This window comes from Misgurnus anguillicaudatus, chromosome 21 (assembly GCF_027580225.2).
Source record: "Misgurnus anguillicaudatus chromosome 21, ASM2758022v2, whole genome shotgun sequence".
Lineage (NCBI taxonomy): Eukaryota > Metazoa > Chordata > Actinopteri > Cypriniformes > Cobitidae > Misgurnus > Misgurnus anguillicaudatus.
The window spans coordinates 49,159,470-49,177,415 of NC_073357.2; the positions used below are offsets into that span (position 1 = coordinate 49,159,470).

Sequence of the window (17,946 nt, forward strand, 5' to 3'; positions counted from 1 at the left end):
CACATTTACATAACTGATATATTGTACACCAGCTGGGTTGCTTGAACAACACAAGCAGTTTACCAGTAGACCGAAAGACTACTTGAAGCAGTGTATTACCTGTAATTACCAGTAATGGGTCTGCTTACAGACTTTTTTCTGCTTCACAGGTGTTTCCCTTGACAAGGTCTTTGACTACAGTGAATACTGGGAAGTGGCTCGTGGTCTGTACGCTCCTTTTGACTGCACCGCCACCATGAAGTCTGGTAATGCAGATGTTTATGAAAATGAGATCCCAGGAGGCCAGTACACCAACCTCCACTTTCAGGCCCACAGCATGGGTCTGGGAAACAAGTTCAAGGAGGTGAAGAAAGCCTACGCTGAAGCCAACAAACTGCTGGGAGACCTTATCAAAGTGACTCATTTTGATTCAAAACATCTCTCTCTCTATTTTCTTTCTTTCTGTTCCTCTTTTTTTCTGTTCCACGTACTGAAATGTGTCCTTGAAGGCCTTTTTCATTTAAGCTTTACTTAGTAAACATATTCATAGCTGAAACTTTTTTATTCATGTTGCATACAATTAACTAATTAGCTGCATCCTCCTGATAAAAAACAAGTCAAACCGGACCAAGCTGGTTTGCTGGTATGAGTTGGTTTAAGCTGGTCTCCCAAAGGCCCCAAACCCCATGAAATAAGTGAACTAGATCTGGCTGACCAGCTTAGACCAGCAAACCAGTTTTTTGTTGATTTTCCAGTTGGTCAGTCTTTGTTTTTAATTTACACTTTATTGAATAATAAATAAATTATATGCACACTTTAGTATTTCAGTTATTTAAATTGATCAGCTACAGCTGCAAATTAACTCTTTCCCCGCCAGCATTTTTTAAAAAAAGTTGCCAGCCAGCACCAGCATTTTTTTATGATTTTCACAAAAGTTTAATGCCTTCCAGAAAATGTTCTTCTTTAAAGCGACACCATGTAATTTTTCAACCTTCATAATAAATTTTCAAGACCCCTGTGATAGTTCATCGACTTTAAATAGGTTGAATGACATGTCTATCATAGCCTGACAGGGTCTGTATCACTTTTACTCATATTTTAAAACTTAGGGTTTCGGGTAGTAACCAGAGAACAAAAAAAACTACAAAATTCGACTGCTTTACGGCATACGTCACTTCCTCCACACAATTTGTTTTTAACGTGAATTTTGCTGGAGGCTACTTAACGAGTGTAGAGAGCAACTTCTATTATGTGATACTGTGGCACCGTGTTAGTGTCACGGACCTTTGACACGGGCGACCTGGGTTCGATTCCCCTTTAAGGCAATTTTTTTTATATAAACTCACAATCTTGATTCATACATAAATGCGATCTTCTTTATAAATGACGGCGATTATCTTGCATATAGTTCCCTGTATTCAGATGCCGCGTTCACGTATTTATCTTTCTTTTACTGTAGCTATGGTATCTACATTACAATCCAGTATGCTATAGCAGTCAAACTTTCTCAAACTCACACAGTGTAAAACCAAACCCTATTCATTCACCAATCAGATCCGAGCGTTTCTCTCTTCTCTCTTTCTCATTTGCTGCGTTCCCCTGTCACTCGCGTGACGTATTACAAAGCGGCAGACATAAACACTTCGGTTTACTTGGATTTGGAGCGACAATTTTCACACAAAAGAGAGGAAAAACGAGCGCCATTGCGGAAAATCCTGGTGGCGAGGGAGAGAGAGATGATGCAACAATATTTGTTTGGAAAAAGGCAAGGAAATACTTCTGGTCGTTTCTCAATTGGAAGGTTGCAGCCTCCGGAGGTCAAATATGCAGGCTGCATACGTCATCAAGCCTGGGTTATTAAGGTAAACTGAGCATTACATACGCAAGTCATAAGCATACTGCAACAATTTACGATTAACTAAGTATAATAGTCAACTTTATAATTGTTAATATTCTGAATGAATATGACGCATGCAGCTTAGAAATACGACATCCGGAGGCTGCAACCTTCAGATTGAGTTCCTCATCAGAAAGTTATAACATGGCTGCCTTTCTCCCTGTTGTCTCAAAATGTTGATCGTTTAGCGTTTTAAATGTTTAGTTTTTAGTTTAGTTTTAAGGTTGGCCAGTTCCTTTCCTTTGCGACAGTGCTGCGGCGTTGGGGCCTCTAGGGGCGCTAGGCGTGAAAAATACATGTCTAGCACCCCCTAGTGGCCAAAAAGTTCCATGGTGTGCCTTTAAATATATAAACATGCAATATATCAAATGAACGAACAGACCCTCTGCTTTCAAAAAGAAAACAAAAAAAACTTTCATCTTACCTTAATTTGTTCTCTTTTTATCACCTCTCAAATATGGGTAGGTTAAAAAATACATAATTTTGAGCAAAAAGAGCATTTTTGTGAAGGACTTTTGATAAAGATTAGATTCAGAGGGATTATCAAAACATTCACAGAGTACTTACTGTTTGACCTAAAGGGTTGTCTTCTGGTTTTATAAGTTGAGTAAGAGCGCCACCTGGTGGATAATAGAGGAAATTTGGATTGCCGGAAAAACTCGTCATTGGCAGGGTAGCATTGTAACTCTACACCCTTGCATCATTTCGTATACACGGATCTGTGAATATGCAAATTAGTCCCCGCCTTTGCCCAATCGCACAGCTCGAACTAGGGCGGGTGAAGCAAAAAATATGCTAGTCGATTAGTCAGACCCACAATGGCGGCACCGTAGAGTAGTAGCAACAAGAGTGGCTCCAGACACCTGTCTCACACCGCAAGTGTGAGCAGTGCATAAGCGGCGCATGTTTTTTTTAAGTGCATATGTTAACAAGAATGCACGCATGAGCAGCGCGAGCTCGCGACTCTGTAGCAGCAGTGCTGCGATTGTTTCTATTTTTGCTGCACTGCTCACCCTCATTTAAAGTGACAGTGCTTTGTTTATGGTTTAAATGCTCGTGGATTGATGCGAAAAAGTGTAATTTTACCATTAAATCATGAATGTGATGCCAAGTGTGTTTAAAACAAAAAATTAACAAAATGCAATGAAATACGTAAAAACACACTGTTGCCAGAAGACTGCACTGTAATTCACTCTCTGCACAGCACTAAATGAGTCCATCTATCTTAACAAACTTAAGAGAAAACGATTTAATAATGTATGTGCTTCTTAAGTCTATAATTGTGTTTATATCTGTCATTACATGAACTAGAACAGCACGAATGTGGATTAAACAAATCAAGTCAAAAAATACACTGATTATCAAAAAGCACATTGAAGAGGTTTTGCTCACAAATGCATGTAAAATAAAGTAAAGTAAACTTGAGATTTTTTTACTGTTACTAAACTGCACAGTATGCACCACAAATGCTACAAAACGTTTTATTGAATGCTACCTCTGACTAAGAATGCATTATTTTGCACTTGTATAGTCTTTTTTATTTAGCAATTTTAAGAGCAATAAACATATAGCAATGTTAAGGAATTCGTGTTTTTTTCATGTAAATCAACATGTATAAATTGCTATTGGTTAATTAATGGGAAGATAATCAAGAATGATAAAATTAATCATTAGATTAATCGATGCATCGAAAAAAATAATCGTTAGATTAATCGTATAAAAAATAATCATTTATCCCAGCCCTAGCTCGGAACATAAATATGAAAATGCTAAATAGTCCCCACCTCCACTCTTTCGCACCACCTTGGACCATAGATATATATGTTAATAGATACTACATTCGACAGTTTCAGACACATAATTGCTAAAAGTCTATGTGGCATCCAAACATATCTATGGCTCAAACTTACTTATCCACTTGTTTAACTGTGATGATGATGTTATTAGTTAAATGTTTGTAGGGTAGGAATCAAGGAATGAGGGAAAACTTCAAATAGATGGAGAAAATACTCTGGAATGGTGTTGAATGATGACTTTGCACAGGGTTTGTCTTAAAGTATATTAAAAACTCTATATAGACATATAAACAACAATAAGAACTTGATTTTCACCACAGGGGGACTTTAATTTAGCAAACACTGGATGGACATTTTTTACTCAGTATGCTGGAGGGTGGCAGAAAGTCTGCCCGACATCCCTCCGATATAATAACATATCTGATGTAGCAGCAACTTCTGCCAAAGTTGCAAAAACATTGATTACACCTTGAGGCCACGCTGTGTGCTTGCGTGCGTGTGTGCATGCGTGCCTGTCTGTGTATTATAGTAAGTCTTCTGCTTTTCACCTGTTCACTTGTTGTCACATTACCTCATTACATTGCATGTAAGACAAAATTGTCATCTTTGCCGTTAAAATGATTTTTTGCATTTTAAATCCAATTATTTTGAAACACGTGAATGTTTCGGCAGATTGTTCAAGCAGAGAGTCAAAAAGTATGTTAAAAATTGTGGATGATTGATGCCCAATTAATCAATTACACTGGAAGTCCAAGTCAAGCTCATTACACTGTGGAATACAGTATTCAAACACAATTAACCTTTGTTGTATGCTGCTTATTTGACTTGTAGTTTGTCATCTGTGTATTCAGCACAGACCATTTGCAAGCAGTATACGTACAATAAACTTTCTGACTACACATTTGATGTAATGTAACAAGGTATTCCAAGCTTTCCTAATACCTGCCAGTTTCAAATTGTGCATTGGTGCACTCACTAAGGCAAAATTAAACAATCAACTGAAGTGGATCTGGCATTGTTTGCTTCAGCCTTGTGTAATCAATTACAAAGATTTCCCGTAAAAGTTTCTATTTACTTTCGCTGCATCTGCATGTGATTGTTATTCAATTCACACGTTTTGTCCTGTCTGTCTCTCATTGCATTTCTGTCTGCACTCTTTTTCCACTCCATCTCCTTTTACTCAAGTCATTGGGTTTGGAGGAAATCAGTTGCATGTTGGGTTTTGGTGATACTGTTAGAAATATTATACACCGCTTTCTTTCTCGCTCGCTCTCTCTCTAGCTCTCTCTCTCACACACACACACATATTATGTATATTGTGCCCAGTTTTCTGTATGCATGGAAACTCCGATTACCTATTTGCCACAATATGCAGTATGTAAGGTTGCAGATTGCAAACATGAAATAATATGAAGTAATAAGAAAACTAAAACCAGTCTAAAATTACAGCAAGCTGTTTTAAAAAAAAACTGTGTTAGGGCTGTGACAGTTGTCATAACCACCGCACCACTGGAAACATTATAACCCCAAAAAGGTTCTGCACTTGTTGTTTCACGGATGGAAGTGCCACAGTAAATACGCACATAGGTGCCGATCCCGTGGGTGCTCCGGGCCTCGGTTCGAGCACCCACCAAAATGGCCAAGCACATATGCTTAATTGCTTCACGTTTACTTCACATTTTGCACCTAAAATCACACAAAAAACAAGACTGCACCGTTTTTCGCCTATTTAAAGCGTCTGTCACTGCTAAGTGACTTAAGCATTGTTTGACGTTGTGACGAGCACCCACTGGCAGAAAATTAAATCACAGCCTTTGAACATGCACATTTGGTAAGAAACGTATATCTGATCCTCTTTTACATATTTCCAAATATACGTATGCATTATATATAACACCTATATGCATCAATGTGCGTGTGCACATACCCAAATGCACACATGCGCCCCCCCTCACACACATTCTATAAGTACCTCGTTAAATTGGTGCATTACCATCACGGCCCTAAAATACTGCAACTGTCACAGTACTACCCAATGTGCTGTGTTACATTCCGGACACTTTCTTCTTTTTATCCATTGGTTTGCTGACACACACACACACACAGCCGTCTAATTCAGTCTCTTTCTTGTATCAGCTACCACTGATACACACAAACCGTTCTCTCGTGTTCAAAGCGCTAGCTGCCACGCCGATGGCCAAACAGATGTAGCCTGTCAGTTAGCAGGAGATAACAGCACAATAACACAGGAGAGAGAAAACGCTTTCAGATTGTGTAGGTGTGTGTGAAAGTGGGCATACAAGAAGAGGAAGGATAGACTGAGATACTGAACAGAGATGTATACAGAAGGATTACTGTATGTCAGAAACACAGTAAGAGAAAATACTGACGTGTGCACGTGTGTGTGTGCGCATGTGTGTCTGTGCACAAATGTGTGTGTGTTTGATGTTTGATCCCTCTTTAATCCTGCCTGGGTGTTATCTTATTGCAATCTCCCGACAACCTCTGTAACTTCCGATGACCAGCTTTGAATTGTGTCTGGGTTCTTAACTAATTCTCTTGACGATTAATATCCCATTGATTTCTCTGAGGTTAACTCTCGACTCTCGACTAACTGAAGTCTGGATGTTCAAGGATTCTAAAGGTGTCTTCCTCGTAATTTAAATCTTTCTCCGGCACCTTGTGCAGCTCATCTCTTTTGGTTTCTGACCATCCTGCCAAGCAGATTGAAATGTAAAAGTTGAAGATTTGGTTATTAAAAACTTATTTGACTTTCATTGTGAAAATTGAAGCGCGTCAGCCTCATACATTCCCAGCACACAATGAGACACACAACTCACAATGCTCGATATGCCGGCCAAATCCTGTTAAAAGAACCAATCGCCTGTCAGCTATAGGAGTGGAAGACTTGAAAGGGATTAATGTTTATTAATAGTAATAGTGGTTACAGCCATGTACAGGACGATACATACACTCTAAAAAAGGTGCTCAATAGTACTAAAAGCTTGTAATCATAGGGAAACAATTTGGGTCATTGGGTCATTTTTAACCCAGCATAGGGTTATTTTTAACCAAGCATGTGTTCTGTCCAATATTTACCCATTATGGGTCAAAAATAACCTAGCCATTTGTATAGCACCATTTATGGTTAAACACACCACAATACGGTTCTGTACTACAAAATGGATCCCCTATAATTACAAGTCAGTGAACCACTTTTAGTGCTATTTAGCAACATTTTTTTAATTGTAGTAAACACTGCCTCATGTTTTTTAAAAGTATATGCAATATGCAAAGATAAATGTTTCACATTGTAACATGCATAATTCATAATTGTTATCACATTACTTTGCTAAGTGCATGTTTAAGTCAGTGAGTTGCATCCATTTATCACCTCAGTATTAAAACCGTTATATGGCCCCTATAAAAATAAACCATGGTTTTAAAACCAAAAAAATAGTTAATATAATTTAAAAATAACACAAAATAACCATGGTTTTGCCAATATTAATCAATACACTAAAAAACATGGTTATTCTTTGTAAGTGTGTATATAAGGCTGTTTACATTTGGCATTAACATGCGTTTTCGTTGATCGGATTACAGGTGGACGACGTTAATGCTAGGTGTAAACAGTGTTCAAAACGTTTTGAGCTTGTCCACTTTCGACCACTTTCAACCACATTCAAGATCGCTTTTGTAGTGTAAACGCAAATATGAATGAATTTGTTCAAACAGCCACACGCGACCACCTTCTCTCCACCCATTTATCTAATCTGAGGTACTGAACACAATGTTTTACGTCTTTTCTGACCTCCGGCGCGAACACACGGTGTACAGCGCTATTTTTAGCCTTTCATTGATACAACTAAAGCGGCTGATCTCCGCAATTTCATTTTGCAAGCGTGTGAAAGTTGCGCGATCCTATTTCATCAATTGCACTGAAAATTCAGAGAAAGCTCTAACGTATACATGTACAAAACACTGTGCAGCATGTTTACTTAATACACAAGCAGTGGACTCCGACATAATATTAGTTTGCGTCCATATAAACTCATCATTACTCCCGCTCGCGTTTAAATGGCAGTGGAGAGACTCGCCCACCGTCTCGACAGACCACCCCCTCAAAGTAATCATGACATAAGCGGTCGAAAGTGGACAAAAGAGACGGATTTAAACACCAGGTGTAAACGTGATGTGTCTTTCTTGTCCACTTGTGATCCGATCGATGAAAACACATCTTAATACCAAGTGTAAACAGCCCCTATGTGCAGTTAGGGCTCTCACAATGATTAAATAATCATCTCATCATGATTATTTGACCTCATCACAATGAATTCAGATCACTACAATGATTGCATATCTCTCTTAAAAACACAAGGGGGAGCTGCAGCGCCTGTAATTAATTAAAATTAAATGTCGAAGCAATAAAATAGCCAATTAAGTGTCATAATTAATACAATTTATTAGGCAATTACCCATCAGCCAGATGTCATAATCGTGACAGCCCTATGTGCAGTGTACGTACTGCAAACTCCAAAATAATATGGGTGACAAGTAAAAAGGCTATAGTGAACATAGCCATAATCTCAGACAATGGTATGAGCAGAACTACATCTCCCATAAGCCTTTAGAATAAGATTTCTCACCAGCTCCTGTCCTGACTTTAAATGGCAGGATGAAAAGCCTTTTGAAGAACCTGTCACGCTTAATTTAGTAAAATCACAATGTATTTTTCGGACAGTTAAGTATTCAAATTGTAGAGAGCAGTTTCCTGTGAACAGTATATTCACTGTCTGAGGTGACTGAACCTTTGCTAATGTGGTCATGTAGACAATTATGCACGTGTAAGGTTTTAGCATTTTAACATCATTCAAATGGCAAATATGCAAGCCATTCATATAAACGTTTGCAATGTTGACATCTATTTGCATGGGAGCACATAAAAGGTTTTACAGATTAGATTTGTTTGGACCTGTCCAAACAAATCTAACAAACACCAGAACTGCTGGAGTCACTCAGGGTCTCGAGGACTTTTGGTTAATCCTTGCTCTTACAAAGTCATTGCACATGTTTCTGTGTGGCTTTGTATTTAAACAAGGATATTAACCTTGAGTAACCCTTGTCTAGGCCTCTATTGCAAAGCTTAATCCTGAATGTCACTTCAATACCTTCTCACTCCTTTTTGACCCCATCCCAACCCTCTAGAGTAATTGCAGCTTTTGTTCCAAAACTTTTAAGTAGTAAGGTTTTGGACGTGTACCATGGGTAAATGAATGTGGTAATCATTCCCTTTCATACATATCTGAGTACAAGGACATTACCATGTAATGACATAACACAAATTTTTGATAGGAAATGAATTTAGCCTATACACTGCGCGCTGAGCAGTTGATAGCAGTTTTACAGAGCATGTGGTATTTTGTCATAGAGCGCTAAACTATTTATTTGAAAGAAAAATGGGGCGACATTTAACATTTCATTCCTCTCCTCAATCTCGCTTTTCCATGTGTCTTTGTCTAACACAGTTCTCACCACGTTTTCCTTTTCTGTATAGTTTTTTAACTTCTATCAATCTCTCTATATTTTGATCTGTCGCTTTTCGTGTTTCTCAACTTGTATAAAAGTACACCTTTGCACCTAAAGAGTTACCAAACTTATACAGTATTTCTACGTCAATGGTACATATTAGGACCCTTTTAAAGAGTACCGTCCCAGTGACTACTACAGTAGGGACCATTTTTTTATTATTTCTGACAGTGTAGCAACATCAAGCTTGTGGATCTGATTCCCTCTGAATGCATGCACTAATAAAATGCATATCTCAAAGTCACTTTGTATAAAAGCGTCCATTCATGCATACATTTAAATGAATCCCTAATTCACATAGCTCACATATTGAGAAAGGGTGAATAACCCTTAGAGGAATGTTTATTATGCGCATTCACACAGGGCGTAACACGCCGCTTATCGGAAGGCTTGTCTGACGCGTGGCCAACAGCCAATCCAACCCAGTCTCACCCCATGTCGTCAATATTTGACGACAATTGACCATTCGTCAATATGTGACGCGGAGGGTATACCTTTCGCGTCATTTTTTGACGAACTGGGGACTTCAATACTATTACGTCCGTTGCATTCTCTTCTCCTATTTTCTTACCATTTTCGCGTCGGTTTAGGGTTAGATTTACATAATGACATCCCTACCCAAACCTAACTCTAACCCCAACGCCAGGTGACAACTGTTTCTAACCCCAACGCCAGGTGACAACTGTTTAATTTCGCGTACACTGTTTAATTTCGCGTACACTGTTTAATTTTGCGTAATCTAACCCTAAACCGACGCGAAAATGGTAAGAAAATAGGAGAAGAGAATGCAACGGACGTAATAGTATTGAAGTCCCCAGTTCGTCAAAAAATGACGCGAAAGGTATACCCTCCGCGTCACATATTGACGAATGGGCAAGTGTCGTCAAATATTGACGACATGGGGTGAGACTGTGTTACAACACAGTGGCCGCTACACATGCTCCGGTCTTCCATAAACGTAATTGGTTGGCTCTGCCTAGGTTATTTGGATAAGGCGATCTGATTGGCTGACGCACGCGTTGCCGCTTGAAAAGTTGAGAAATGTTCAACTTCTGACGCGGCGCCGACGGATCCACAATTCAGTTCGGCAACGCATGACGTCTCTCATTAATAGTGAATGGGAAGCGTCAACGCTTAGGCCCCGTGTGAATGCACTGTTATAGTCATCTGTAATCATTTTGTGTTGTTTACAGTTAAATGTTTCCTTTTTGATGCCTGTTCCTTTCTTACACCCCATATGATTTTCTGTAGTCTCTTCACTGTACTATCTAATACTACTCTCGGTAGAGGCCTTAAAGGGACACTCCACTTTTTTTAAATGTGCTCATTTTCCAGCTCCCCTGGAGTTAAACATTTGATTTTTGCAGTTTTGGAATCCATTCAGTTGATCTCCGGGTCTGGCGCTAGCACTTTTAGCATAGCTTGGCATAATCCATTGAATCTGATTAGACCATTAGGATCACGCTCAAAAATAACCAAAGAGTTTCAATATTTTTTATTTTAAACTTAAACACCCAAAAATAGTCCCCTTGGTAACTTTCAATAGCAGGGGACTATTTTTGGGAACTGCGTAATATCACTACGCCTGTTGCCGCCATGTTACATTAGCAAAGTCCTTGATTATTACGCCAGAATGAGAGTATAGTTCCTAGCCATATCGGCCTAGAAAATCCCAACTTAAAATTTTCTGTCTGCCTTAGTACACAATGTAACTACAGAAGTGTTAAGTATAAAATAGGAAAATTATCGAAACTTTTTGGTCATTTTGGTAATGGTCTAATCAGATGCAATGGATTATGCTAAGCTAAAAGTGGTACCGCCAGACCCGGACATCAGCTGAATGGATTTCAAAACGATATAAATCAAAAGTTTAACTCTAGGGCAGCTGGAAAACTTGCCTATTTTCCAAAAAGGTTGAGTGTCCCTTTAAAGTTCTGTTTTTGTTTTTTACTTCCTTTAAACTTTTAGATGTTTCTCAAAGGGAACAGCTTTATTCTGGATATAACTAAACTGTTTTTTCCTTCTGTGTCTCTGTTACTGTATTTGTTTAGGTGACTCCCTCCTCTAAGATTGTGGGTGATCTGGCTCAGTTCATGGTGCAGAACAATCTTACCCGGGCTGAAGTGGAACAGAGGGCAGATGAGCTCTCCTTTCCGCTCTCTGTTGTGGAGTTCCTGCAAGGACATATCGGAATTCCATATGGAGGCTTTCCAGAGCCCTTCAGGTCAAAGGTGAGATCACACTGCTGCTGAAACAAACCTGTGCACTTCTGTCATTGTCACTTCTGTCTGCAAGAGTGTAAGGTTAAACGCTTTAAATTTTACCTGGATATACAGTACATGTAGAACTTTTTATTTTACTTTGAAAAATTTTACAGCATTTAGAGGGTATTTCTATAAAAAAGAAATACAAGACTTGGAGACCGTCTTGACACCGGAGGAGAAACTCTGTGTTCCTCCAGATCAGTTGGTAGAGCAATGTGCATTGTAATGCACTTTGTATAAAAGCATCCGCCAAATGCATTAATGTAAATTTTCCAATTAAATATCCTGAGAAAACATGGTTATACAATATAAAATATCTTAATAAATTCTTTAGTAGCAGGACAAAAACCTTCTCACATCCACTTAGTGAAAAGAAGAAAGTTAACTCATATGATTTCCATCCTTATTTTTTTACAATTTTATCCATAAGACATATAGATGGCAACACACAAATTACGACTTTGTCATTACATTTAGTCATTTAGCAAAAGCTTTTATCTACTCCACAAAAGACATATTTTTCTTTTTATTGAGAGTAACAAAGGCTGTTTCTGAATAATCCTTTCCCACACACACACAGTAGTGGGGTTTTCATCCAAGCGTGAAGTGAATCTTTTTTTTTTAATTCGCAAAAAAAGAAAAACAAACAAATGCAAATTAGGTGAGTTTCCATCAAGTTGTTCGAGCGAATAATGGTGGTATTGATAACCTAGTAAACAACAGTAAATAAAACAAAGCATGCTTAGAAAATGGAGACAGGACAGCATTTAGTTACGATTGGCCAAGTTATGAATTTACTACAGTGCAGCTTGTAATTACCAAACCGAATGCTGTTCACAGATGAAGACATGCAGACTTTTTGATGCAGGCACTAGCAGCAAGGGCATTACGACGACGTCGAGCCCCATATATAGTAAAGATCAGTGCTGGGGAAAGTTACTTTTAAAAGTAATGTATTACAATATTAAGTTACTCCCCAAAAAGTAACTAATTGCGTTACTTAGTTAACTTTCATGGAAAGTAATGCTTACGTTACTTTAAGTTGCTTTTGCGTTACTTTTTATTACTTGATCTCTTTCTGGCCTTGCAGATGTTTTTTTATGACTGAGAAGTTCAGTGCATTCAGAAATTGCATATTTCCATCGCAAAAATGTCAAGCTCTGGCCTTCCATTTCCATTTCTGACTTAAACTGTTCCCGCTCAGGTGCACACCGATAGAGTGCGTAACTCTTCTAGTTCAATGTGACTACATTCAGTTTAATACAGTACATTCATATTTTTAATTGAATTAATTAAACTGAAAAGTAAGTTGTATTACTTTTTAAAAAAGTAACTCAAATATTAATATGTTCATTTATAAAGTAATGCATTACTTTACTCGTTACTTCAGAAAAGTAATATTATTACGTAATGCATGTTACTTGTAATGTGTTACCCCCAACACTGGGAAAGACACTACAGCGGAAACATCTAGATGGTAAGTCTTGTAGGTTTAATGTTCGCTACGTCAGAATTTATTTGGCAAATGCGTTTCCATCTCCTATTATTCGCATTTAATTTTTTTCGCAAAGTCAAAAACCACCTCAAGCGAGTGTAAAAACTTTTTTGCTATTAAGGCATTTTTATTCAAAATTTGGCATTTCCATCACTCGTTACTTATGCAATACTTCAAAATGCGCATAAAAATCGGGGTGATGGAAACCCAGCTAGAGTAAGAAAGATACAGAGTGAAAGAAAGCGAGTTTGGAGAAGCTTTGCACATCCATCACAAAGTTTGTGTATATGCGTTTTGTGTCTCTTTGGTCAGATAAACATGCTGGATAAGAATCCACACTGAGACAAAGCAGCAATCCACTATAACAAACACACACTAAACCTCTGCATTCATGGTCACAGGAGGGATTTTGCTTTATTTTAAAGAGTTGTTACTGAGGACAGATATTCTTTTGCAGTGCAATTGAATGCAAATTTACTTTGATTTACTTTTGCACATACACACACACATACAGAGACAGACAAACTCTTTTGAAGCACTCTGAAGCCCAAAAATGAAAGATCAAACACTGTTTGTTAGCACTGGCAACATTTCCATGTGAGAGAGCTCGACATGTGCCCGCAGACAGACAGAGAGCAGTTGAAAAGCTGAAATTCACTTTTTCATGAGTAGACAGAAACACAAAGGGGAGAGAGAGAGATTATTTGAAGCATTGGAATTTAACATAATGACTTTAATTATATGTCTAAGTGGAAACAGATAAAAATATAATAAAGGTCTATGATTTATATTATTAAAATGTCATTGCTCTGGATTACCATACATCTTTATTGTAATCGACTTCTGCTTCAATGACATTTTCCTCTTAAAGCACTGCAAGGTTATTCATTCAACTACTTAAATGTAAAGTGATTGTATGGAGTCAAGGTAAAAATATGACTTATCCACCAAGCAGCAAATACATAACATAAATATTCCAATAATAACTACATAATAATCTATTGATCATGTCCAGTTTTGCATAAGTTCCTGAATGGTTTAAGATTTGTTGCCGAGTTAACATGCTACACTCTAAAAAACAAACGGTGCTATATAGCACCAAAACAGTTGCTTTGGATCGTAACGATAGAAGAACCATTTTTAGTGCCATATAGCACCGGTGAAAAACCAGTGAAGCACCAGTGAAGCACCTGTGTAGAACCATATAGTGCTATGTAGAACCATATGTGGTGCTATATGGCCCCTATATGGATCTACACTGGTGCTTCACTGGTGCTTCACTGGTGCTTCACTGGTTCTTCACCGGTGCTATATGGCACTAAAATGGTTCTTCTATCGTTACGATCCAAAGCAACTGTTTTGGTGCTATATAGCACCGTTTGTTTTTTTAGAGTATACTCAAGCCATGCTTTATGTCAGGGGTTCTCAAAGTTTACATTCAAAGGTACAAATCTAAAATCTCATCATGGTAATAACTTTATGTTAATCATTAGTTTATATAACAAATCAACACAAATAGTTTGGGGAAAAAAGTATTTTCTATTAAAGTACATTTATAACAAGTGTATTTTGCATTTAAAGTAAAAAAAAAATTAAACAGAAAACACAAGTATGCCAAAAGTAACCAGGTGCAAAATACAGAGCAACCTAATTAGAGAAATGGCACAGTTTGTCTTTCATCAGATGCATAAACCGTGGCAAATAAGGTGTGGTTGGTAGACGGAGACACTGACCTAAATTAGGGGTGCACATATAAATTGGCCCATGCTTGCTATGCTTAAAAAATAAAGTGAAAATGCCGCTATATCCAAAAGCTAGAGGGCGCTCTTGTGCAGAAACCCTATACGCAGCTATGACACGCAGCTTCAGGAAATTGCTTAAGGATATATTTATATTGCTGTTCTTTAAACCTTTTCAGGTATTGTTACGATAATAAAGAATATGTATAAGCATTATGTTTGACTAGTGTTGCTTTTTTAAATGCATGTAAGGATTTATTGATCAAAAGTCGTAGTACATGAAATAGCTGTGTATAATATCTGGGTGTGATGGCTACAGCATCACACATGAAATTTTTAAATAACTTGTTTTAATTTTGGGCCAGGAATACTCTTAAATCTAAAAAGGAAAAAAAACGAATAGTTTAGAAGTTTAAAGGACAAGTTCGGTATTTCACATCCAAAGCCCTGTTTTCAGATTGTTTATGATGAAATAGAATGGTTTTGACATATGCTGCTGGCCCGAGAATTTTCGGGTGTTTGTTGTTTCACCTCCCACCTTTACAATGGGTATATAGGTGCACAATCCTTCCTAAAATGCATCAAACCTTCGTCCACAAAGACGTGAAACCCACCGAGTGCTCAGGGGTCTTCACTGATATGCTCACACAAAAATCGCTGCAGAACATGCCCTCCAACAGGTTTTATCGTAGTTTTTGTCCAACTCCATTGACTTGTATTAGATGTGCTGTGAGGTACAATATTACTCCCCACCGGGAACTTTGTTTGTATTCTTGCAATCAGCAAAGGCGGATTATCGCCATCAACTGGGCTGGAGTGTCTATTATTCAAGCTCTCAATGGAAGAATATACGGGTGTGAGGCGTTTGGAAAAATAGGTCCACAAGTTTACAACGAATGCTAAAACACCTGTTGGAAAGCATCTTTGCAGCGATTTTTGTGTGAGGATATCAGTGAACACCCCTGACCACTCGGTGAGTTTCACGTCTTTGTAAACGAAAGTTTAATGCATTTTAGGAAGGATTGTTCCTGTGGACCTATTCAGCCATTGTAGAGGTGGGAGGTCAAACACCCAAAAATTCTCGGGCAAGCATCATATGTCCAAATTTTAGTCAAAACCGTTCTATTTCATCATAAACAATCTGAAAACAAGGCTTTAAGTGTAAAATACTCAACTTGTCCTTTAATATGCATTTTAAAGTAGCAAATGCACACATTTAATCAATCACGTAGAAATCACAAATTCCCCCCGGATCAGGACTGGAGTCCGACTTTGAGAACCCCTGCTTTATGTAGTTGGGTAATAAATACTTGCCTCATATTTCTGGTGTGACACAATAAAGCAGCATGTGACAGAAAGTGATATGTGGTAGAAATCTTGTTTGAGTTTTTGACCTAACTGCAGCTATGATTTTGTTTGTGGCTTGGTTTCTAATGTCATGGATAGACAAATTACTTACTGCTGCTTAAGACAAAGTGTCACGCCAACTGTTTTATTTCGAAAATCTAAGATTTCTTAACTTGCACCCTTAGCTTTATATGACTTTGTTAGTTTAGGTAACATTGCGTCTTATTAAAGGCTCACGTTTGACACTTCTCTAAATATTATATTGCAAGACTTCCTGAGGGTGCTGTTTTTCTGTCACTTTTGACTAATTACGAATACAGGCACAAATACGCTCCTTAAAGGCGGAGTCCATGATGTTTGAAAGCCAATGTTGATATTTGAAATCACCTAAACAAACACGCCCCTACCCCAATAGAATCTGGACCTTCTGTTGATAGACCCGCCCCACACATACGCAACCCGGCATTTGATTTGATTTGATTGGCTATTTGTGTGTTTTGGTAGTCGGCCCGTCTCCTTTTTCAACGCGTTTTTCAAACATCGTGGACTCCGCCTTTAACACAATACCCTGAGGTGAGAACCCAGTGTTCTGCATTAATGTTGAGTTTTTTAGAGGCAGTGTACAAGTATCTGCCATTCTGATAACTTAAATTTATCAAATTGTATTATTAAATTGGCATTTTAATTATTTAAAAATGACAAGCAACCACATCTGTCTTCTTCCATCCTTATGTTCTCTAAATCAGAGGTCCCCAACCACCGGGTCGCGACCCAGTACCGGGTCGTGGACAAGTTGCCACCGGGTCGCAAGAACGTCCCGGAATTTTTTTTTATAATAGCCACGTAATAGCTTAATCGGGTATTTTGTACTTTAAGAGCCGACTTCAAATAACATCGATCATTTCCACTGTTGTACAGAGTCGCGCTCTCTCTTTTTCTTGGTCTCTCTCTCTCTACCAGCGCATCAGCGATCACATTGCTGTCATAAGAGTTTTGAGCATACAGTACTTCTAAAACACAATCGATCAAAGAATTGCAGAGTTATAACATTATGAATCATTTGCAAATGTACCTCGCAAATCATGTAAATACGCGGAGACGTTCAACTGTGTGACATGGGCATCGCAAATGACTGAAAAGTAATTATTTTATTCTTCTTTAAAACAACTTCAGAATTATCCAGCGATCGTGGCACCATGATCATAATAAACTATTAATCATATTTTAACGGCTGTGCTTTTAACGTAGGTTTGAAAAGGAACCTAAGCTGTCAATCATCATTAAAATCATATGGTAAACGTGAGCCTCTGCGCCCAGCCGCAATTCTTCTGGCATCTCTCCTCCTTCACTGCATTTTTTTTTTTGTTCTGTTACTTGGACTTGGGGCTCGAGCCCGACCAAGATTCGAACTGCCTCCGAGAACAGCAAGCCAAGTTCATTTACCATTGATTATTAAGACTAAATGGACAGGTAAACTAGTGAAACAATGAAAGTAAAAAAACAATCCGCCAAAATATGGTTTTACACATCTATAGAAAATATACTATAAATAAAGCAATTATTCATTTTCCTAATGCAAGGTTATGTTTATTCCGTTTAAAACGTTATACATTTCAAAAAGAGAATTTTCAGCACTTTGTTTGAACAGCAACTCAGCGACCAACACCCCCCCCCCAACCTCACCCCCCGGTCCGCGGATTTTTTTTAAAGCTGGAACCGGTCCGCAGTGTAAAAAAGGTTGGGGACCCCTGCTCTAAATGAACCAGCCAGAAGCATTTCGACACAACACCTGTACACTAGTTGTAACGTTGCTGAGGTAGGAAGGCAGGCAGAGGCAGCG

At 38.2% G+C, this 17,946-nt stretch overlaps 1 protein-coding gene across 2 annotated transcripts in view; it reads left to right on the top strand.

Annotated features, from left to right (window-relative positions):
• The window catches only part of pcxb (pyruvate carboxylase b), a 292,116-nt gene that overhangs the window by 247,644 nt on the left and 26,526 nt on the right, over positions 1-17,946 (top strand). For both annotated transcript variants that reach the window (XM_055211545.2, XM_073859309.1), the window contains exons 17-18: positions 150-394; positions 11,313-11,492. In XM_055211545.2, coding sequence (XP_055067520.2) covers positions 150-394; positions 11,313-11,492 — 425 coding nt within the window. The remainder of the gene's footprint in view (positions 1-149; positions 395-11,312; positions 11,493-17,946) is intronic.